We start from the raw sequence: 24857 nt of genomic DNA, 5'->3' as shown, positions 1-24857 counted from the left end.
TTTATTAACATTTATCTTTCTCTCCTCTTTAAATTTTGATCTAATGGTCTTTTAGAGTGGTAGGAAAATGTAGGCAAAAAAAAATTGATAGGTAAAATAACCTATCCCATCAAAGAAATTCCATTCATGAATTTATTGTTACGAAATATAGGATTTATAGGGATAGGTTATTCTACCTACTTCTGCCTACTACTCTCCAACACTGTTAGATTATCTTTTTTTTTTTTTTTTTTAGATTCTGATCTAACGGTGTTAAATAGTGATAGGCAAAGGTAGATAGAATAACCTGTCCCAGGTTTATATTATGAAAATGTCAACTTTTCTTTAAATTGATCTTGTTTTATTGATGTAAAAATGAAAATTGGTTTGAGGATTTCAGTTCTTATGTTGTTTTTCCATTGTTTTAAGTTGTTTTTAATACAAAAATCAGATCTTTTTGTGTCAAGAAAATTCGCGACCCATAGTTTGAAAAATCAATTTTTAAACTTCAAAAAGATCTAAAAAATCTGCTGTTTTTAAGAGGAATTATATTAAAATCTTGTTAGTTTGTTATTTATGGGTTGTTCGTGATGAAAATTGCTGAGCTTTGACAAAGCTCTTATATCTGAATTCGATTTCAAGCGGGTCAACTTGTCAAGAAAAATAAGAAGACACTGTAATATAGAAATTAGAGGCATCCTATTTATATTTCTCATTAAAAAAATCTTACGAAATTCACACCAATAGAAAACCAATTAAAATTGTAAGATTTTTGAATATTACAAGATTATTTTTTCTTTGTTTAAAATCCTGATTGAATACTAATGGATTTGGATGGACTCTAAATATTATTTTAAAATCTTAATTGAACACCACAAGACTTTTTTTCAATTATTTAAAATTTAATTGAATATCAATTAATTTTTTTATTCAAAAATAATTTATTAAAATTCTTTGAAATCACAATCTAATACGCCCCTTATTAAAAAAATATATTAATGTAATATTACAATAACTCATCCTTTTTATTATGAAATAAATAATATGAAAAAGCTTTACCAAAAAAATAAATAAATAATAATACGAAAAAGTAGATATGGGATCTCAGCTAATAAAGTCTGCATAAACCCTAGTAATCGTAAACCTCACCTTCCAGCGATAGTTGTAAGTGATAACAGAGGCACTTCTTCGAACCCAAGACGCCAAACGTAACCACCTTAGAGAGCTTCAGCAATGGCGGCGAAGAAGCAGCACGTGGGAAACGCGAAAAAGAGAAAGCAAATAGATACTGAAGCTCATGAATCTGCTTCTAATTCCAAGGTTACCAAGTTCGTTCCGTCAAAGAAGCAAAAATCAGACTCGGTTGGTAAAGAGAAGACGGCGAAGGCTTCCGTTACGGGCCGTGAACGTCGACTTCATGCCAAGGTATCTGTTGGACATTACTTGTGAATTTTTTTATTTGACTTTGAGAATGGAATGTGGAGAGGGTTTTGGCAATTTCTGATGTGTGTGTGTGTGTGTCTGTGTTTGTGTGTTTGATACCAAATAGTTAGTGAAATAATTGGAGATTACTTGTTTTGGTAAGTTGGATTATGATTATTGATTTATTCAATGTCAGGAACTTGCTGAGGCTAGAAAAAAGAAGAGAAAGCGGCATTACACTCTTGAGCAAGTGAGTATGCTCATATTCTTATTTGTCTTTACATATTGTTTATTTATTTATTGTTCTTTTATTAGTTGAATTGAAGCCTTAACTTTCTTGCACATGTGTTATTTAATCTTAATTCTGGCTAATTAAATACCTCATTTTAAACAGGAGCTTGCACGTCTATGGGAAAAGATGAGACGCCACGAGATTGCTAAAGAGGACAGAGCTAAGTATGTTGCTGTAAAAAGATATTAAGGATTGATATTTCCTTTAGGGCATGCTAAACCTGTTTTTTTTTTTTTTTAATTTGTTTTTCTTCTCCTTCTCCTCATGTTCTACTTTGGACTTTTATATAATTGAAGGCTGGTGACAGAAGCTCTGCAAAAGATGAAGGGGAAGATTCCTGAGATTGCAGGGTCTCACATTTCTTCTCGTGTTCTTCAGGTATACTTGTTAGTGTCCTTTTTTTGTTGTTGTTGATTTCCAGTTTCACATCCTTCTAGAAGAGCTTGTAATTTTAATTTTTTTACTTTCTTACTTTTTTAATGGAAAGACTTGTGTCAAGCATTGTTCACAAGCTGAAAGAGATGCTGTATTTGAAGAGCTTGGGCCACATTTTATAACTCTAGCATTCAATGCATATGCTGTTCACTTAGTAAAGAAGATGCTCGACAATGGTAATGGTCAACTTGGAATATATGTCTTATAAGTCAATTTTACTCTTTCTACTAATTGGTAATCCTCCATTTTCAGCCTCCAAGAAACAACTAGCGGGCTTTATCTCCACTCTTCATGGTCACGTTGCTCCTCTTCTTCGTCACATGGTTGGATCAGTTGGTATGTAACTTAGGTTTGGGCTGTATTTAGCAGTTGTTCATAGTTTACTTGAGATATATTTCTGGGTTTTTAATAGCTCACCAGAGGAAAGCTTTTCACTTTTTTTGGATGTGTGTAGCTTCATATTGGCATGATATTTAATTTGAAGCTGGCTTGTTTAGAATGTGAGAGAGACTAACAAGGAAGAAATAGGGGAGAAAAAAAATCCAAAAATAGTTTTATTCTCAACGTATTTCTGCTGAATTTCATTCACTGATATTAACTGCCAATAATTCAAAAAGTCAACTTCCCTACAATAAGTTTTGTGCATCTACATGTTATGCAGTTGTCGAGCATGCTTACGAGTTAGCAAGTGCTGCACAAAAGCAAGAGCTGCTTTTGGAATTATACTCCACGGAACTTAAGTTGTTTAAGGACCTAGTCTCATTGAAGGAGAGCAGGTAAATGTTTAGCAGTTAGGAACTACATTACAGCATTTGGGATAATTTTGGTAGTCTGCATCTCTTCTAGGCGTCACATTTTCAAAATAATTGTAAAAATAGTTACTGGAATTTGGAATATATGGCGGTTATTGTGGAGAGTATATAAATGCAAAAGGACATATCCATCCTCTGCAGAGTTACATGGAAAGGACAGATAAAACTTCTGTTCCAACTTGTTTTATTTTTGGGAGGGGCCAGGGGGTTTAGAAATTGTGAAACAAAATTTGCAGCTTATTCAATAGTTGGTTAAATATTTTTGGCTTTACTGGGGATTTGTTATATTGACCATATATTAATAATTCCAATGCTTCTAAATGTGAGTACACTGAAGAATATACCATCACAGCTTGGGTTTTAATCGTGTCTGATAGATTATCATACCTTATATTTATTTGGTTGATAATTTTATTTTATGAAGCAGGCAATGTATAAAGCAGTGTCAATAGCAATTTTTGCTTGCAATAATTGCTCCTCTCCCTGAACTTATTTTCTTTGATCTCTTGATTTTACTGATCTTGACTGGATGTAACATTTGCTATAGTTGGTTAAATATTTTTGGCTTTACTGGGGATTTGTTATATTGACCATATATTAATAATTCCAATGCTTCTAAATGTGAGTACACTGAAGAATATACCATCACAGCTTGGGTTTTAATCGTGTCTGATAGATTATCATACCTTATATTTATTTGGTTGATAATTTTATTTTATGAAGCAGGCAATGTATAAAGCAGTGTCAATAGCAATTTTTGCTTGCATAATTGCTCCTCTCCCTGAATTTATTTTCTTTGATCTCTTGATTTTACTGATCTTGACTGGATGTAACATTTGCTATGGTGCTTTTTTTTTTTTTGCTGGAGTTTTTTTTCTTAAGCTTTTTAATTGGATTTCAGGTTATTAGATGTAATGTCCAAGTTGAGTCTACAGAAAGGTTCAGTTTTGCGACATATGACATCAGTAATTCAGCCAATTTTAGAGAAAGGGATAGTTGACCACTCTATCATACACAGACTCTTGGTGGAATATTTTAGCATTGCTGATCAGGTACCTATCTCCCATTCCTCCAATAATTCTGCTCGTTTTTTTCCTTAAAGCTAACAACTTTAACCATGGCAATAGCTTCTGTTATCTAAATTGTGTTTCTTAAAAGTCCTCTGTCACAGATATAATCCAACAGTTATCCAGTCCACTGCTTGTTAGAATGATTGGCACGAGGGATGGAGCCAAAATTGGAATTCTTTGTGTAAAATATGGGAATGCCAAGGTTTCTTTAGCAACTTCTTTCTTATCGATAGAAATTATAGAATACTCATGATGATTGAATCTGACAGGTTTTTTCTACTTCACATTCCATTTTTAGGAAAGAAAGAAGATTATCAAAGGATTAAAAGGGCACATAGCCAAAACAGCTTATCATCAATATGGGTGTATGGTAAGTAATTTCACGCTGTGGCTATGTTTTGTCGCCCTGCCTATCTAAGGTTTAGTGTCAAACTCTAAATTATCCATGCTGAAGCCCCCCTTCAGGGCGCAAACTAAAAAAAAAGATTTGGGTCACTTGACCTTGGTCAAAATGGAAACAACAAATAATTAATAAATTTAGAAATAGTTGTGAATGGAATTTGGACCTTGGTCATTTGTTTTTATGGAGCACTTAGGGCTAAGAAAGGTTCACGTGCTTGTATGAGTAGGTTAATGCTTGCTTAACATATTTATATACCTTACTGTTCCTTGGGTCATCCATGTCAAGGCTATTGACTCAATAGTTGATTCCCGTAGTAGTTGCTGGTTTATTGTTTCTCTAGTTGTTTTAGAATACGGCGTTTCAAATTTTAAAAGAGGCAATAAACCCTTCCTTATCAGTAAAAGTGAATCGTGTTGTAGCCCCAAACTTCTAATACTTCATAGGTTACCTTCCATTCAGATTTTAATATGAATATTCAATTTGCTTAATTAAACTCAGGTGCTGGTTTACATCCTTTCAGTTGTTGACGACACAAAACTGATAACAAAGGTTTGTTTGGTTCCTTTTTGGATTATGATTTTCTATTGCACAGTCATTGCTTTTTAATGATGAAATTTTTGCTCCATATTAAATTTCAAGCATTTTTGGTACAGGTTATCATCCGTGAGCTTCAATCAACTCTAAAGGATCTTATTTTGGATAAGGTTTCTTCTATCGTTCTTCACATATGATGTTACATTTATTGCTAGTTATTTTTTCAATCCTCTCCCTTCGCACTAGCTGCTTCAAAACCTACCTGTAAACAATTTTAAAACATTATTTATTGTATGTTTCTTATGATATTATTGTTTTCTGTTTTTATGTTTCTAAGTTTTGTTGTTTATTTGTGAATTCTACAGAATGGAAGACGTCCCTTGCTCCAATTACTACATCCTAATTGTTCACGCTATTTCAGTCCGGATGAACTTTCTTCTCTGAATTCATCTATACCTTCTCTGTCTCTCAAGGTTACTTATGAACCTATCTTTTGTTTTTTGTACTTTACTGCTAAATTAGTCACACTCTTCATTTTGATTTCTGTCAGGATCAGTCAGAAGCAAGCTCTCAGACAGATACTTTGAAGGTTTCCCTTGGTGACGAGGAATCCAAAGAAGACATAGAAGTGGAAATGGATGAAGTTAATAAGGATAAAACTAATGTGGATGATTCTGACCTTGCTGAGAGTGGGAAAAAAGACCCATTTGTTAGAAGGCAAGAGCTATTGATCAAAAGCGGGCTTGCAGAGGTGGGTTGCTTTATTTCCTTTCGTGTTTCATTTTTATACTGTTGTCTGCTTCTTTCCTTAATCTTTTGTTCCTGATTAAACTGTTTTGATAAAAAAAGGTTATTTACATATTTCTTTTATATTGTCTTCACATATGATATGCAAATCTTAAACCAGGTCAATTACTTGTGAATTGTTTAGCTCTGAAAATGCTATTTGATTGTAACTTGCTTTGCAGAGTCTTCTTGATATATGTATTGAGAGTGTGGGAGAACTGATACGGTCAAATTTTGGCAAAGAGGTCTTGTATGAGGTATTAAATATAATGTTTATATTGCAATTTCACAATTTCTATAAATTTGTTAGCAAACATTGCCATTTTGGTAAATTCAATGGCACATGCAGGTTGCAACAGGGGGTTCTGGTGGCATACTGCTCCCAACTTTGGATGATAAGATAAATTCTCTTCACGAAGCCATAGCATCTCTTGCAGCAATGTCTAAATCAGAAGATTCACAAGAGGAGCATGTGCTCGAGAATTTCCATTCAAGTCGGACCATTAGAAAACTGATTATGGATTGCCCCAACTTTGCTTCCACTTTATGGGAGAAAGCTTTAAAGGGGAAAAGTGAGATATGGGCGCATGGTCACAGGTAAGCTTCATTTGCTCTTATATTATCCAATGAAATCAGGGTGCGAAGTAATGTGATTTCTTATGTTTTCTTTTTGTCTTGACATTGTGATTGCAGCTGTAAGGTTATTTCTGCATTTTTGGAATCACCAGATTCAAAGGTACAGGAACTTGTAAAAAACGAGCTGCAGCCTTTAATAGATAATGGAATTCTCAAGAACCTGAAGCCCAGAGAACAAGTAACCCAATAATTGTCATGTATTGAGAAGGAAACTAAATCTCAAAGGACAGGGTAGCCGCACAATATCAGTAGCTAATGCGCGTTTTTGTTAAGTTATGCTGTGAGGCTGTAACGAATTTCTGGATTTGTAGAGAATTGAGTTATACAAGGCATAAACTAAATTTGTATTGAGAAAGCTGCTGTCGGTGTAATTTTGACAACCAAAATAATACACTGCAAGTTCATTTGCATTACTTGAAGCGATATATATATATATATATATATATATATATATTTTTTTTTTTTTGCATACTTTAAGCTGCAGAAATCTTGCTACTGCCATAACATAGGGAATCTTACGGCTCATCGTACCATGTATGAGTTGTCGCCTAAAGGAATTTTGCTGTTGAATTTAATTTTTCAGGCAATGGTGTGGCCCATAACTTTTAAATTAATCAATGCACTTTTGACGCTTGAAGGTTTTAAAGGAGTCGCATATATATCATGACAAATTCATAAAGAAGCGCAATTAATCCTTAAAAGAAGCGAGAACGCGGAAATCACACTACGTTAATTGAATGTAAAATTATTTTTGGGCTAACATTGTGATGGGACAAAAGCAAATTTGCTTGTAAACATACTTCTTGATTTGACCTCAAAAACAGGGGAGGCGTGCTGCGCTCCTCTCTTGTGCAGCAAACTATCTGTCTGTAAGTACCAAAATGTCGCAGAATTATTGTAAACATGGCTCCTCAGATGAGGATAGCCTTGGTATAAGTAATCCGATGGATTGAAAACAGGGGTTTCTCTCTCAAATCTATGCAGTGATTTGCTTCTATGTAGATAGCCAACCGGGTTGTATAGTGGAGACTCTTTCCGTGACATTGAATTTGCTTGCAAACAATTCTCTATCACCTTAGCTTCCTCCTTAAATCTTTCTCTTATTTCCCTAATGTTTCTCCAAAGTTTACAAGATCTTGACCTGCTTAAAATATTCCATGCCTTGAAACCTGAACCACTGGAATTGCCAGGGACATTGCAGGATGCATATGGGATTCTTTTGCACTCAATGCAGAAATGCTTACATCTCTCCAAGTCAAAGGCTTTTCTCTTTGCTGCATTAGATAGACATGTATATGCCTACAGAAAAATGGTGGCAGAGCATGAGATGAGATTGTATTCCATTTTACTCAGAAATTCTTATGAATGTTCATTGGCTCATTCATTGTTATACAGTATATAGTACTCGCAGGCTAAGTGACTAACCAATTAAAGGAAAAGAAAATATAACAAAACTAACCTCAGAAACAAGCTTGAAAGCAATTTCAGCCTTGGGATGTTTATTCTTATCTGGATGAAGTTGCAATGCTACAGAAGGAAAACAAAACCCTCATTATTCAGGGGAGAGAGAGAGAAATGTAGATTGCACATAACCATTAATACTGTTAAACCTACCCAGTTTATGGTACCGCTTGCGAATGGCATTTACCCCTGCATTTTCTTCTACCTATGAGAACCCAATATGAAGAGATTTGCATCATAAAAAAAGAAACCAAGAAAACTGTTACCTAGTTTGGATCAACAAGAATGGTTCAAGAACTTACTCCAAGGATGCAATACCAGTCGATGAAAGTTGCCTTGTGTGGGTTTGAGACAAGTCTATGAACACAAACCACAGAACGTGTGGAAATGGAGCAAATCTCTAATACCAACTGGGTCTTGGAATCTGATTCTTGTCCCATTCTCCCCATTACGAGAATATGCAAGTGAAAGACGAAACGTGAATAGATAGGGGTTACAAATAGTGAAAGTGGTTTCTTTTTGTTGGTTTTTTTTTCTAGGGCAGTAATAAACAGAGGTGTAGCGGTTAAGAAAAAAGAGCAAGCTTTGCGGAGGAGATTTTTGAAGTTGATCAGTTTGGTGGGAACAAACAAGTTGATAAATGGAGAAGTTAACGTTAATCTCTCCACGTGGCATTGATTGAGAAGGATTAGGGAGGGATATTTGGCCCTTACATTTTTTCTTTTTTCTTTTTTTCTTTTGATGTTTAGTTTAAATTTAAATCCAACCAGAAACCTCGTTTTATATTTATATCATAATATTAGATTTACCAAATCTTGTTGTTGCCGTTATATACCGCCTCCTCATATTTATAGCAGCCAACACCTAGTAACATAATATTAGGCTGAAAATAGAACCTCTCCTAAGCAACACTAACAATTACAGAAGTTAAGAAGTTGTTTTCAAAAGAATTTTGAAAGAATGATCGATCTAGGGACCAATTGTGCGAGTTGATTAAGCCATTTACCAGTTCTTCTGTCTACTTTTCAAGAATTCTCGCTCAGGATCTATTTCTAGTGTTACTTTATTTTTATTAGGGTATTATTGTGTAAAATTAGAAACCCACATAGCATTTATGAAATGGAAACAACCTCCATTTTTTGTACATGAAACCCCTTTAACTGGAGGACCATAACACTTACTGATGCAGATGAAACGTAACAATTACATTTAGAAAATATATGAAGGTGTAGGGCTTGTAAGAGAGAGTTTTGGAGGTAGTGTTATTGTGGTAGGTAGATTGCAATATTATTTTGGTACTATATCTTTAATTTCAATGAGAAATTACCCGTGAAGATGGGATGGGAGCGTTCAAGTAGGGTGACCCACATATAATGTTCGGCTGAAGCTATATATAAAAAGGTAATCTGGGGTAGGTTAAAAAAAGATGATCATTTAGGTCCCCACTTTGCATCCCTATGTTCAAAAGATCGTATCATTTTTCCATCTACATATAATTCATTATCTGACCCGTTTACAATGCACCTCAAAACGTCTCCTTCATTATCATGTGTTAGTTGGGTCTTATAGGTGAAAATGTAACAACTTTGCATTGCCTATGCCTTTGAGAGGAAAGTTAGTTTATCCTGGTTCAAGTTTGTTTTGGCCCTTAATTCCCAAACAGCTTAAAACCTTACCCAATTGCCCAAATATGGACAAAAGGGTTTCACCATCGCAAGTCCTTTGAATCAAAGAATTAATAGTATTATTCCTTACGGCATTGGTAACTGAAACTTTGTTAAGAGTTTGGCAACTGCATCCGAGATAGGCTTTGTTTTGCATGGGGACAGATTCCAGTAGGGTAAGATGGTACAATTATTATAATATTATTATGAAGCCCTCATATCATAGCCCAATATATAGGTCAACAATTTGCAAGAATTCAAAATCCAACGAAATTTTGCGGAATTGTGGGACGGAGTGGAATATCGAAGTCTATCCAACTCTATTAGTCATTTGCTTAATTATGCATTTTGCTCGATGCGGGACCAATTCCCCATTAAATCCAATGTGAAGCATATCATATTGCTTTGAACGCCTTTGGAAAAGAGAAAAAAAAGGACAAACAAAATAAAATAGAGAAAGGAAAAGTTTGGCACTTTGGCCTTTAGTTTTGAATGTATTTGCCACATGGTATTATATATAGGGAAAAGTATGTATAATTTTAAAGGATGTAAAGTTGTGTCATTTTAAGAGAGAGAAAGAGATAGATAAAGGAGGAGAGATAGTTGACAAAAAAAAAAAAAGTGTGGGTCCCACCTCTTTGTGAGAGTGAAAGGATGTAAGTTGTGTAATTTTAAATGATAGACACTTTTCCCTTATATATATAACTTAGAAAGTGAAGGTTCGGAATCAAAAGTACTGTATTTTGATAGAAAGTCAGAAACATGACCCGAGAAAAGATTCTCAATTGGAAATGAAATTACTACCGTTACATTCTTTTACGCGCTCAATTGGGACGCCAAGCTAAAAATAATTATTGATAAATAATCTTTCCTAAGTATAGTATTTTCATTAAAACTACTTTTTTTTAATAAATCCATTTACTGGTTTTCCGTTTTTTTTTTCTCCCTCTAAGAATTCTATATCTAATATTTTAATATTGTATAATTAATTAATTGATTGCATGGATATTGTTGAATCATGAAAATTCATCAGCAGTCAGTTCATTAGATAAAATCTGATTCTAATTAATTTAGAGTAATTTTGTCATAAAGTGATGTGGATATTGGAGATGTATTATCCAAAAATTCAACGTTTGTGAGAATGTCTTTGACATATTAAACTACAAAATATAAGAGACAAGAAATGTTCTTGTCTTCATTTGTCACATGCGAATCACTATCTATCAACAACACCACCATCATAACAAAAACCCCTTTCCTATGTACAATCATAATTGACAATAATAATATTAACAATTGTAGCTGATTTGTTTGCATCCTTTTTCTATTATTATTATTAGAGTAAATATTATTTTTGGTCTTCAGCAAATTTCACGATACCCGCTTTAGTCCCTAGCAAATAAAAAGGCCCATTGTGATTCCTAAGAAATTCAAAATTGACCCATTTTAGTCCTTTTGAGGGACTAATATGAGTCTTTTTTGAATTTGTGAGGGACCACGATTTCAACTAAATTGATCCATTTTGAATTTCTTAAGGACCATGATGGACCTTTTTATTTGCTAGGGACTAAAGCGAGCATCATAAAATTTGTTGAGGATCAAATAGAGTATTTACTCTTATTATTATTAGTGTGGTAGTAAAGTTATTGTTACAATTATGTTTTTTTGGAATTAATTTATGAGATGTGTTATCAGAAATATTGGTACAGAGTAATTTTTATTTATGAGATTATATATATATTATCTTTAATTTATTTTCCAGTTCAGAATTTTCAAATTATTTATTTCGTAACAAGCCCGTATATATTCTAAAAGTAATTTTATATTTATTAAACTTATAAATCCGTCTAATATATTAATGGATATCTATCATGTTACAGTTGGTGCAGTGAATGCCGATTATAACCCAAACCAACAGTGTAAGAAAATGTTATGTTTTTCTCCTTCTACAAGTAATCCTCATTATTATTTTTTGAGGTCTTTCTAATGTAATTATGAAATTTTAGAACTATACGGGTTAGTAGTAATTTTAATATTTTTTGAGGTCTTTCTAATGTTAACGGTGGTACTGGTACTGCTCCACCGTTAACATATATTCTTACAGAACAAAAAGAATTATCTTCAAGCACGTGTGTCACATTTGCCTCAGGCATGTAGTCATACTAATTTCCTTACATCTGAATTTATTATGTAATTGAGTAATTAGCTATTTCATTGGAATTTGTATTTTTTAACTCACCACATGGTCTTTACTAATTTTGCAGATTACATTGAATTATCCTTTCATTTGATAATGGTAAAATATTTGGTGTTGCTGGCTATGAGCTGTGTTTCTGTTGTTATGATCAATTTGAGCGCGGATATGAGACTTCAAAATTCTTTGACAAACATCATTACTGTGACATACAAGCATGAGATTAATATAACTATGTAGCCTGATATGTATTGTAATTTGTGACAAAAGTAAACGTTTTTTTGTTACAAGTTGGAATGCCTATTTTGGCCTCAGTAGCAAAATTTAAGTGGGATATCCAGTGTTTTTTTCCCTTCCCTCTCCAGATAAACCTAAAGAAGATATGAATGAAGTTAAAATGGCTATTTTACCATGATATAGTTTTGTTTTGAAATATTTACATTAGACTATATCCCACAAATTTCATTTAACATATAGCGGTTATAAGGTAATGGATTGGAATCATGGGATGCCTCTCATATAAAAAACAATGGCTTACAACAATTATTCCAACTTCCAAATGTTAAAACAAAAAAAAACTTGTTGACGAACTCGGCAACTGCACCGGTCGTACAAGTAATAAAGTGATAAAGTAGAGTTGTCGATCCCACGAGGACTGATGACCAAACAATAATTTATTTATTTAATTAAAGTTGGATCGATCATTAAAGGTTTTCTTGAGGATATTGTGATTATATTAAAAGCAAAATTTATAAACTTATTTTTGGTTTTTAATATTTTAGAAATTTAATTCAGAATTAATTAAAGCTAAAAGAAATTGATTTAAGTTTTCAATAAAAAGGCGTAGTTAGGATTCAACTTCTCCAATGGTTTCTTAACGAGTTTGCCTATTCTTACGATTACATTCAAGATTAAATTATTAACAGCTCTTTTTATAATTGACTAAATCCCAATCCCTTGTTAATCTAATCTTTTATTCTAATCCAAAGCCTAATCCCTTAGTACTTTTTCATAAAATAAGCATTAACGCAAGAACTCACAGTTATAAAATTCACAAGTCTATCCCTAGATCATGCAAATTCCAACAATCAACCAATCAGAATCATACACCAACATCCCTATTGTCATATATGACTCATATGTTTATCTACGAGTGATCAAGTCATAAATAAAACTAAGCATAAATATCAGATTGATTGCATAATTTAGAAACAAGAATGTAATTCATAAGAATAAACAAACATCAACTAAGAACCCATTGGTTCTGTATCTTCCTAACTACTAACAGAAATTTAGCTATGCATAATTATAAAAACAATATTAAAAGATACTAAGAAACTATAAAGATTCGTAAAAGAAACATAAAACTCGATCTCCACGGTGAAGCTTTGACCGTTTCTCCGCTTCTCAGGTCCGGAACGGAGCTTTTCCCTTTCCTAAGCCGCAGCCATCATGAGCTCTGTTGTCCTCCGTCTTCCAAATTCAAGAATAAATGGAATGAGCGTTTTTATAGAAATAAAAATTGACTTTTTAATTTGGACCAGGCTCGCTGAGGATTAATTTTGATTAATTCTTTATTTTTCTTGATCCTTATCCTTTGCAACTGCCTTTATCCTTCTTGATTGCAATTTGTTATTCTAGTGTGAAATAACCTGAAACAACACCAAAGATTAGGATCTTATCCATTTGTTTGTAATTTACTATCTTTTAATATTTTATTAATTAATATTATATTTTTAGTTATTTTAATTATTATTTGAACTCTTTTTAACCATAAAAACATAGTGTCTTGGACACTTATTAGAGGAGCAGCTAGATAATTACTTCATGTCATTGATAAGCCTCCAAAACCAAATTTTTGAACCGAGAAAGAAGAATGTTTTACTCATGTATAACTAGCAATAACCGTAGTCTTTAGTTTTCTGTTTGTGAATTTAAAAACATTTTTAAATAAAGAAGCTCTTACAAAAACACTAAATAAGATTTATTTATTTTGTTATTTAAAAACAATGTTTTATAATTAATATTATAAATCATTTTTAGTTAAAAATTTAATAATAAAACGACTTTATAACTTTGTTGAAAATCTAGCAGCATATATTGTTTTGTTTAGAATGATGTTTTACCATCTGCAGAACACTTCTGAAGGATGTGGGCTGTACTTATTTAGTGGACTACATTTACCACGATGGCATTGATATGGACAATGTGGCATGGATACTTCTGAAGGAGACCCAGAATTCAACCAGTAGGCCCAGATACACCAATGAAGGGTTTTGTAGACAATCTTACTGGTATGGATTATCATCGGAAAATGTCTCTGGATTCACTATCTCGTGTCGAAATTACGAGGTGTTTGGTAGAGATTTTTTTTTACTAGAAAATACAATTACTAGAAAAATAATGAAAAAGATGGAAAAATGATTTTTGTGGGAAAGTTAAAAAAAAAAATATTTAATAAGCCGAAATATTACCTGAAAATTTTTTGTGTAAAATTACTACAAGTTTGAGTTTGCTGGGAAAATCAAGATACCACCATCAAGTTGATATTTTCAAGTGGGCTTTTGAGATGGATTGAAAAACTCAGCCCACCCCATTTAACGGATAGGACAGGTTGACCCGCCGAGCTGAACCGCTTTGTCATCTCTCATGAATATTTGTTGAACAGGTACCGTTACCAGCTTTCATTCATAATATAAATATTTACTTTTATTATGAACATTTGCAGCAATCTATCCACCATCAATTTATTAATATATCTTGGTTCTCGAAAATTGCAACGTTGGTTGCGTAATAACAACGGAACAATCTCCTTCCTACTCTCTCTGTTACCAGCCCCATTCGAAAAGGGATGCATGAGAATGATCAAATAAAAAAACGGTAAACCCCAGAGCCTCCGTAACAACTGTATCGGTTATTGGATCTTACTAACCACCGTAACGGGTTTTCAAAGACTCTGGGGGTTCTTCTTCCATGATGCTAGTACCCACTTTTTCTAAGTACTGACGTATGGTTGTTTTACGGTCAGCAAGGAAGCTATGATCCAAAAAGTTATTGTAAGCTTCATCACCAAGGCTTTTTGCGGCCAAGACACTGCAATAATTTATTCTCAACAGTTAATTCTAAAATACATGTCAGATTACATTATAATATATCCTACAAATATCATCTAACAGATAGCGTTTATAAGCTAATGTGCATTGGAATCAATGGATACCTCTCATATCAAATAAAATTGCTTACTACAGTTATTCCAATTTCCAATCATTAAAAGTAAAGCGTGGAGGAGCTAGATAATTCATAAAGTTGGATGCCGCAGATAACGGAGACATACAACCCCTTTCCCGAACTAAGGGCTACAAAAACAAATCGCTTTGTTTTGGTATTGGGGCTACAAAACAATTTATTTTAGTCCTTCCACATTAAGATCATAAAGACAAAGCACAAAAAGACAACAAGTATTGTAATATACATATGGTTTGCCAACTTGAGATATTAAGAATAATAATCATGTTTGAAGTTGATACCAATCTCCCCAGCGCCCCAGAGAAATGTCTGTTGCAAATCTCTAGAAGATGTTTGCAATGATTATCTGATGTTCAAACCCAAGAGGCGATTATAACACTTCCAGTTCAGTATTTCGAATCCATAAATTACTAAATAATTAAAACCTCACAAGCAATGGCTAAAGTATTATACTACTATTAATTGATATTTAACAGACTACCTACCAGTGACGAAGATAAACACGGCATGGTAAAACATCATCCCGCCAAATCTTATGGTTCATATATTCTCCATATTGTTGAAAATATATTTCTCTGCCCTCTGAAAAAAATAAAATAAGGCACAGGTATATTATCATAATACAAGTCTGCTTGCAAATGTATGCTTCCTTATATTTTCCCCTGGGTCAATACTCTTCGCGGACCAAGAAAAACCCACTTCATGTCAATTTCTAAGCGGAATATGTTAGAAACTAGTTATGACATGATGCATTTTTTTGTTTCATAAATTCAAGTACTACTTCTCAGAAATAGGGGACTACAGTAATTAGGATTTACCTCCTTAAAATAAAACATTATGGATTTATTGTTCGAATATGTTACAACTCCTAACTACTTTTTTAAAGATTCTATATAAGTAGGTCTTACATAAGTTACAAAATGAAAATCCGAAAGGATAGTAAGAAGTTTCTTTTCATCTCTGTAACTACTAAGATTCGCCTACCACACCTCAGTTTTTTTCTTACACAGAATAGACTTGTAACTTACCACTGCATCTAAATTTAAAGAAATCCTCATCGGTGCAAGAAGCACAAAGGACCTGCAATGATGACACCACAAGACCGTCAAACGATTAGCACCATAGATTACAATTACAAATAAATCTAGCAAAAATAACATTTTACTTAAACAATAAGATTGGTACAAAATGTAACATTTGAATAACATACTGCTGGATTGGCAAAAGACTTCCCATCTAGTGATTCAGGGATAACCTACAACAGAAAAAATAAATATCAAATTATACTTGGAACTCTTGAAGCAGGTGTCAAATTGAATTCTATATTATCACAAGAACAAACTCAAAAGCAAAAATAAAAATGAAAAATTAACAACTCACAGCTAAAAAGCGATATTCGCGCTCCCTTTCAATAAAGGCTGGAATCTAATTCAGTAGAAAAAAAAAAAAAAAAAACTGATCAGTTAAAATTTATTCCCAGAGATAATTGTATTTCTCTAATTTCACCCCTTTAAAAAAGGAACTCTCCTCTCGCTAATGATTTTAAGTTCTGAAGATTCAATACCTCTGTTTTCTTAATCTCAAAAACAGTGACCAGAATGGTTTCACCTTCACATGGCTCAACAGATAGGCCTGCAATTTCCTGCAAAGTAAACAAACCCAATAGGCCCAAAAATTCAAGCAACCAATCATAACTTTACAACTCAAGCTCCTTTTTTTTTTAAAATAAAATAAAATAAAATACAATAAAGAGTACCTCAGTTTTGATGTTGGCGACGGCGTGAGTGAAAAAGAAGCCTCCGACCGCCGTGAAGACACGGCGGAAGCCGGTTAACTTGGCGATTCGGAAGTTAACGAGGTCCGGGAATGTGCTTCTGGCACTTGTCTCTGTGTCAAAGACATGATGACGTTAGGTTTGATGAATGGAATTAGCAGAGTAGCTAGCATAGAGCATTGAGTGTTACCGGAGAGGAGAGAACCGTAGCCACATATGGAGATGTAAACGTCGGAGGCTAAGGCTTCGAAATCGGACACGTCGTTGAGATCGACGGACATGGCCATCGGAATGGTTGGCACGTGCGGAGATTGCGATGCCGATGTCAGTGGTGGTTGAGTCGAGGCTGACACGTGCGAAGATTATTCAGCTAGAGAGTTAGTTGGAAGGAAGCGATCTGATTGGTTGGGCTTAGATGCGTTTTCTCTTATAAACAAAAAAGAAGAATGCACGCATCCCCACGACGCACTGCACTAAGGAAGTAAGGATAATTTACGGCATCTCATTTAATAATTAAACAATGAGTTTTACAGGAGTGTAGAAAAAAAAAAAAAATTGTGTAATGTTATAGAAATTCGTTTTGTGTGCGATAATTTTTTTTTTTCTTCAAAAAGTGTGAGTCTCACACAAAATATTGTGTGTGAAAAAAAGTTTGTTGTGTCATGTTAAATGACAAATGCAAACCTCTTAAACAATACCAAGTTTTGTTTTGTTGGGCGTTATCCTAGTTGATAAAAATTAGGGAGTATCTAATCTCATGTCGTAGGAGATACTTCTCTCATGTCATAGACCCAACCCATATGTGTTGAAAAAGAAAAAAGAAAAAATAAAAGACACGTTTGTCGATGTATCTACAACATAATATAACTGTCTTTTATTACATGATAGAATAATTTTCTTAAAATTTATGATAAAAAATGTTAATTATTGTGAATATAATAAAATATTATAATTATATCTTATCTCATTCATCAACTAGGACATATTATCTCATGATAAGCCATCATAATAAAAATTCATATTTTTTACTAAATTTATTTCAGTTTATATTAAACAATCACTGCTATTATTTTAAGTTTTTAATATTTTCGATTAAGCATATCAAAAAATTAAATAAGTAAATCCCAACCACAAAAAAAAGAGAGAAAATATCCACTAGAAATTATTTAAAAACTGAATTGAATAAACATTCAATATTTAACTTTTTTGGAATTTCTTATATTGCATAAAACGTGTTTTCTCATGTGACCCTTCAATTTGTATGTATTTTTTTTAATAAATGTGAGTCCATCACTAATTGAGTTACAACATAAAAAATATTTTCTCATGTAATATGAGTAAAATCAAAGCCCTAATTTTTTTTTCATCTTATGAAAAAATATTTTCTAATATTATAGAAAAATTGTTTTTTTCTATTAGTGATATTTCGATTTTCTTACATTTTCTCCTAATGCATGAAAAAAATAAAACTCATAGCTTATGTACTCGAATTTTTTTTCTGTTCCCGTAGCTTTCATTTGCTTTTCACTTTCTCGAGTCGTAATGATCCAAATAAATTACGTAAATTATGAACATAAATATTATTTATGGAACACTTCCTATACATATTATAAAAAGTTATGTCACTCATTTTTTTTATTTTTTTTTTAAATACTTGATGTATCTATGACATGAGATTAGAATTCTCTTACAACAGAAGATTTATTGTCCCCATTATTTATATAGATAAAGTTTCTTAAATTTCACATCATATCTTATCACAACCATTCACATTTGCTTTTTCTGTTTCTTACTCTTTCCCTTTAATATTGCTAAAAAATACACACTTGTAAACACTTATCATATTAGGGACAGCATCCGTTTATAATTTTTTTTTTGCAATTACACTAATGTAGGACCGGTCGTATACTGTGTGATTAATGTAGGACCGGTCCTACGTAGTGTAGTTTGTAAACAAAAAAGTTTGTAAATATAACTTGTCCCATCATTTCATATTTATATAGTTGGGTTATATACTTCTTCTGTCACTGCAGATGAGAAAAAGTACAGCAACACTTATTTTCATCAGGATACGTGTCCGGATCCTGATGTTTTTTTTTTTTTAGGCCAGGATACGACCCCGTATCCTAGTGTTAATAATTTGCTGCAACTTTTCTCATCAGCCGCGAAAGGAGAAGCGAGGAAGCCTTATATAAGTTTCCACCATTTCATCACAGGATGCGCAATTAGTATTTTACTTCTCCCCCAACATTTAATGGCCCATGTGATTTTTGTGAATCCTGTATAAATATCATTTGCTCTCTACTAGTTCGCATGTTTGGGCTGTTGTCTTGTAGTATCACCAAAAGAATATTTGGTTTCTTCTCTCGACTCCTGACCACTTCCCCCTGCCCCCAACCACATGTAATGTTCCATGTGAACGGATTTCTGTGTGTAAATGTCATTTCTGAATCACAGAAGGTAGGTTACTGTTAGATTAATATAATCTAAAACTATTAATTAGTTTTCACCTAATAGCTTTAAGTGATTGAGTTGAATTGATTCTTTATATAATATTACAGCCTCCGTAGTAGTCATAAATTTGATCCTCACAACCAACTGCTTAAACTTTTTTTTATTAAATTGGTTATTTACACCTACACTGACTGTTGGGTTTAGGGTTTAGGGTTTATCAATTCTTTTGGACTGGCGATTGTGGTGTCTTCGCATCTCCTGTTCACGAATTAGCTGTTCATGCTGCCGATACCGAAAAAGAGCAACTGACTGAATGGTAGGAGGTTGAATGGCACGAATAGATTGTTCTTTGCCCAATTGAATCAATGGTTAAGATTTAAGATAGCCACGAGCAGAGAATAGGCTGCTATTGAATCAATAGTCTGCATAGAATCAGACAAGGAACTGAGGCTATAAGGCATAAGCAGTCATATAGTCTTGCCATTATTGTGGATTGGCCCACAATTTGGGTGCTTGCATGTTTAGTAGTCTAAGGCGGAGACAGAAAATGCATGTCCTCATGATTGAGACGGATTTACTATAGATACCATTTCAATTTATAACTTTATATACAAATCTATATTAATTTTTGTGTTATAAGGAAGCAGTAATGAGCGGCTTAATCACCCTGCATTCTCAATCGACAACTTTAGTGGCTGGGAGTTGATGTAAGGGGGCAGTGAAAGAAGAGGCAAATGCAACACATTTCACGAGTCTCTTAGCTGCTTTTTCTTTATGTGGCGTTGCAGAAACAATCTTCACTGCTTCTTCGTTGGATATAATTAACATCCCATACCTGAGACATGATTAAAGAAGTAATTATCTACATTTGTTATAATGAGATATTCACCCTGAAACATTAGTGGCAAACACTTCAGGCTACTTGATACATCAAAGTGAGATCCAGCATAACCCTGCACACTGAGAGCATGGCCAATAAAATTGAGAAATTGAGAAATTAAAGAGAAGTTTCGTCTAATCCCACATAATGTTATCAAAGCAGCATGTTATGTCTTCATTTTTATTTCAAGACTAGGATGGAAAACCAAGATATTCGTCTGTAATTGATTTTAGTTTTTCTTTTTGTTCTTATGAGAGAAACTTTAGGACTCGTCTTATCTAGTTAAAACCTTCACTACCTTGTTGACAATATGTTCAAAAAAAGTGAGCTGTTTGTATAGGAGAGTTAGGTTTTTATCCGTTGATGGATGAAGTGTATCCATATGGAGGTGCTCTTAGAGACCGTGGTATAGAGTATAGACCGAAGTTTTTGGAGGAGTCACCGGTGTGTATATCTCATAGATGGCTAAGAGGAGGGGAACATGTGAGGGCACATTAACTCAATTTTTTCAGTAAAGTAATAACTCATAAAAATGATGAATGCAAGATGTCTCCTCGTTATGATGAAAAAGAGAGTAGCCATAACCATTTGCCCAATTCCTCACTATTGTGGGAATGAATCTTTGATATTACTGCTGTAACTAGATTCAGTGCATCCCATGAATGAGAGCTTTACACATCAGATGAGAGAGAAAAAATTTGACAGAAAAAAAGTATTTTAACTGACATGTAATATTTTCATTGATGAGATGTACTGAATCTTTGGTACAACAGTAGTACCAAAGATTTATTCCTATTGTGGTGAGGTAACTCACTATTAACATTTATTGTGGTGAGTTGTGCAAGGAGTGAGAGATCCTCAATTGTGAAGTCTATGATTCTCACTGTAAGGAAGTACGGAAGTGACCCCTTAATAGACCTACAAGGGCCATGATATTGGGCTGCGACTTGTGAGGCCGGTTCACGACCAATAGCTCCCTCTCAACATTATTGATTTTGAAGTAATGATAATATAAACAAAGGTATGGTTACTATTTTTTTATAAGCAATGAATGAGGGATTATAAGACATTAATAGCATCTTACATATGATTGCAGAACCTGTGAAACAAAGTGCCCCTAATTTATTCTTAAGTCCCGGACCCCAATTCGTTGGAACAAACAATTACTAAGACTTGTTTTCATCATTTTACAAAAAATCCCCTTCAGTTCATAAAGGAAAAACTAATAAGGTAAAGCAAAAGAAAGGAACTTTAAACATAGGAAGCACGATATATTTTGATAAATATATGTAATGTAGGACACAGGAAACATTTTACCAAAATATTTCAAGATTAAGACTAGTAAATCAATTATGTCAATACTTGAAAATAGCAGATCACGTGAATATAAAAAACCTGTTTGATAATTGATAAGTCTCTGAAAAGAGACTTTAGAGATAGTTGGGTCAGCCATTGTTATGTACATTTGGAAGTTTATGATCCCATAATGTCTATTTTAATCACTCTTTGCAGTCAATAGTTAATGAGCTTAATGTATATATTTTCAGGTACCAAAAGCCCAATTCTCAGGCCCAAATCAGAGAACAAAAGAAAAAAGATGCACGCAATAAGTCAGCCCAAGTCAGCAATTGCAAAGGGCAAAAGATGGAAAAAGAAAGTAAGGGCAAAAAGGGGTAAATGAATTGAAGAAAGAAAATGGGGTCAAAAACCATCGAAAGAACCCTAGCCTCTTCTCGGAAGTGTGACAAATTTTTTACTCAAATGATAGTCAAACAGTACTTTTTATGAGACTGTCACGCATTGATCTTATGGGCATAAGCTAATCCTTAAAAGATTGGGTTTAGATGATACCCGAACCTCAGTACTAGATAGAATGATTGATTTTCTGAATTTTATGTTTAACTTCAGTTGTTCAATGCTATTTTTCATTGTTGAAGTTTTTTGCATTAACGCCGAATGTTAGAAGCTTGTAGAAGGATGAGTTGTTGGGAAACAATTCTTTCTTGATCCTGCATTGAGCACATGGATTTGGGTGAGAAATCATCAAAGGGATCTCACTTCAGAAGTGAGGAGTCCTCTATGTAACAAAGAACCCAAGTTTCAAGACTCGGATCCCATTTGCATAGAGGCATATGTAAGTGGTTAAATCTTGGAGAAAATAATTTTTAAGGAATTAAAAGTTAACAATTGTGTTCAGTTAACTGGGAATATTCAAGTAGTAATTTGATAATCAAATCATTTTTCAAGTGCTGTGGGAAGGGGAAACCAATGATCCAACCTATTATTTTTCATTATATTTTCCCCAACTCAAAATTTCTTACTTCTCTGATTTAGCTATAGCTATGTCAATACTCTGTTTTAATTCCTTACATAAAACTTTTGCATCAGTAAAGAAAAGAAAAGAAAAATACATTTCCAAGTTAAGTTACTCATTCCATTTACCAATATACTTTTGATTCAATTATAAAAATCTTTAAAAAATAGTAACATTTTCAGTCAGTTTAGTGAAGCATTTTGTTGTTTTGATTTTATTTTTATTTTTATTTTTATTCTTTTTAGTTTAAATTCTATTGCAGCAATTGCTATTTTTAATTTGAGTCAACACACCATGATCTATGTGGGAACAATAAAAGAGTCTAAAATATCTCATTTACTACTTGTTGCCTGTGTACCCTTGCACACTAAACTTGAATAATTGTTAGAGGCAACAATAATTGTCAAAGCCGTAGTGCCACTTCGAAAGGAATCAATCCCAGTGTGCTGCTTTAGATCCTGATCAACGGCAAGCAGCACAAGTCTTTATGTAGGATTGCTTCCATTTGTCAAATCCATGGATACTTTTGTCTGCTTCCATCTTAAAATCCAGGTCAAGTGACGTTGTAGCCAAACTTTCCTGCCATGGCTACAAAATGTCCCGGAGGGCCATGCTCTGATGCCCATAAAAAATTCCGCAGAACATCATATCTTGTTGGCAACCAAATTCCTAGCATCAGCAACAAATTACTCCAGACAAACACTAAGCTGATTTCCAAAGGCAAAAAGATTCTGTACCATCTATGCTGAAAAATGTGTTGGCCTACCTCCCAAACCATAAGACAATACAAATAATCCTAATTGACACCTTCCTGGCCCCTATTAGGGAACAAAGAAACAAATCTGTTGGCCTTGGTGGACTTCACTTAACAACTCCAGATGAACTCAATAACACAATTCACTCTTCCTTACTTCCTCTGCCAATTGTTCCCACAGATTCCCCCCCTTCCCATCATCCTTTTGAGTTTCTAACATCTCTATTCAAGTTGGAAACAAAGTTAAAATTTAAAACGTGGGTATTGATTGAGCTTCTCCATCTAGAAGAAGCTTCCAAAAATTGACGGGCAAGTCCCAACCAAAGTAGGGCAGGTCTCGCTCGTCATAAGGTGTGTGTTCATAATAACAGGTGTTGGCACGACCCGCCGTCACTTAACGATCATTAACGAGTCGCCTTTCACCCCCTGACAGGACAGGTTAAATTTTGAAGCTATAGCTTTGGTTTATTTATAGAATTTCCATACTCTTTAGTTTATATGGACCTCCTATGTGGGACTTGCAATGTAATAAGGGACACTGAAAATTCAATTTGAGTAAATGAAAGAATGTTATACAAGACCACTGAATTTGATGAAGAAAAAGAACCAGTTATGTATATGCCTGAGATTTTGAATAACCAGCAGAGCAGCAAATCGAATTGCGTGCCAGAGCCTGAGGAACGGAGAAATGATTCCTCCCAAGCTATAGTTGTAAGCGCAACCCCGTAACCGGACGTGACTTAATCCTTCTAATTGAAAATTTGTAACGTGAGGTGTTAGGTGCCTTTACCATTCGCACCCTTCTTAGGCCACCATAAGATACAAAACAACAGGTGGGCATTTTGAACAATGATAGGTGATTAAACGTCATAGTGAATTCACATAAGGACTGATTCTTCGTAAAACAAAAGCCGACAGAATGAATTAAAAAAAAAAAAAAGAAGAACAATAGAACGACAGGTTATTGTCGTACGAGGTCGGTATTCAACAACTATTACTCTAGCAAATTGACAAGCACGTCACGAATAAATAATTTACTTCTGTGGATGAAATTTTATTGTACTTAGTGGTTTGGCTTTAAATAAAGTGATCTTCACTCTTTTCTTTCTTTCTTTTTTATCAGGTAAATATTTTCAATCTTTGATTAAACAAGAATTCAAACAGACGAACACTTTAATTATGAAACTCAATCTGTTGAGATATTTTTTAATAACACATCTCCAATGAATGACCAAATACAAGGCTATCGTTCGGCCAGTTGTTTTAGAGGGGCCCAGAGTCAAATCAAGTGGATATTTGCGGGATTATATGTTCGGCTAAGTTTGCTCTGGAATCTGGATGGAGGCCTGACTGAAATATACCAGTGAGAAATAATAATAATAATAACTAATAAGTATATGATTTATTATATTAATATTTTCAAATTTAAATAAAATTAAAAAACTAAAAATATTTAAAATTATAAAAACATAAATACCTAATTAATTTTAAGAATGTATATCTAAAATTTAAAATAATTTTTTTTAAATAACATGTCATTATTTTAAAGAAAAAAATTTAGTTACTCTCAAATTACTCTCAAAATAATGTATTTTACTTTACTATGTAAGAATAGATAATGACAAATTCGTCACAAATATGTTGCCCACCATAAAGGGAAGAATACATAACGGGTGTGGCTGGAAGCCTGGAATAGAATGAAGTATGATCATTGATATATTTTGTTGAAATTAATGAAAAATAAAGT

The 24857-nt window shown here is 33.5% G+C and overlaps 3 protein-coding genes across 6 annotated transcripts; 1 reads left to right on the top strand and 2 right to left on the bottom strand.

Moving 5' to 3' along the window:
• Positions 1-1122: 1122 nt before the first annotated feature.
• Positions 1123-6783, top strand: LOC133294517 (pumilio homolog 24). 2 transcript variants are annotated; one of them, XM_061493202.1, is made up of 17 exons: positions 1123-1404; positions 1598-1651; positions 1796-1857; positions 1990-2071; positions 2181-2304; positions 2381-2464; positions 2790-2904; positions 3842-3992; positions 4099-4212; positions 4309-4380; positions 4912-4962; positions 5067-5117; positions 5313-5420; positions 5504-5698; positions 5916-5990; positions 6083-6330; positions 6427-6783. In XM_061493202.1, the coding sequence occupies exons 1-17, from the start codon at positions 1213-1215 to the stop codon at positions 6557-6559; spliced, it is 1911 nt and encodes a 636-aa protein (XP_061349186.1). In that variant the 5' UTR covers positions 1123-1212; the 3' UTR covers positions 6560-6783. The 2 variants fall into 2 exon arrangements, with proteins under 2 accessions (XP_061349186.1, XP_061349185.1); XM_061493201.1 differs by having other exon boundaries at positions 5498-5698.
• A 342-nt stretch (positions 6784-7125) lies between these two features.
• LOC133294484 (uncharacterized) lies at positions 7126-8279 on the bottom strand. Its single transcript, XM_061493164.1, has 4 exons — positions 8133-8279; positions 7984-8035; positions 7829-7896; positions 7126-7668 (listed from the first exon to the last, which is right to left on the bottom strand). Exons 1-4 carry the CDS (start codon positions 8277-8279, stop codon positions 7126-7128), a joined length of 810 nt encoding a protein of 269 aa, XP_061349148.1.
• A 6140-nt stretch (positions 8280-14419) lies between these two features.
• LOC133294534 (uncharacterized) lies at positions 14420-17169 on the bottom strand. Of its 3 annotated transcripts, none has more exons than XM_061493218.1 (8): positions 16899-17169; positions 16691-16821; positions 16499-16576; positions 16315-16359; positions 16145-16189; positions 15963-16014; positions 15420-15516; positions 14420-14781 (listed from the first exon to the last, which is right to left on the bottom strand). In XM_061493218.1, the coding sequence occupies exons 1-8, from the start codon at positions 16993-16995 to the stop codon at positions 14616-14618; spliced, it is 711 nt and encodes a 236-aa protein (XP_061349202.1). In that variant the 5' UTR covers positions 16996-17169; the 3' UTR covers positions 14420-14615. The 3 variants fall into 3 exon arrangements, with proteins under 3 accessions (XP_061349202.1, XP_061349205.1, XP_061349203.1); XM_061493219.1 differs by lacking the exon at positions 14420-14781 and adding an exon at positions 14831-15280; XM_061493221.1 differs by lacking the exon at positions 15420-15516.
• Positions 17170-24857: the final 7688 nt, after the last annotated feature.

Source organism: Gastrolobium bilobum, unplaced genomic scaffold, assembly GCF_033153095.1.
Source record: "Gastrolobium bilobum isolate Gb01-03AN ecotype WA unplaced genomic scaffold, APGP_CSIRO_Gbil_v1 utg5188, whole genome shotgun sequence".
In the NCBI taxonomy this organism is placed as follows: Eukaryota; Viridiplantae; Streptophyta; class Magnoliopsida; order Fabales; family Fabaceae; genus Gastrolobium; species Gastrolobium bilobum.
The sequence above is the reverse complement of the archived record's forward strand: the minus strand, read 5'-3'. Positions and strand labels throughout refer to the sequence as shown.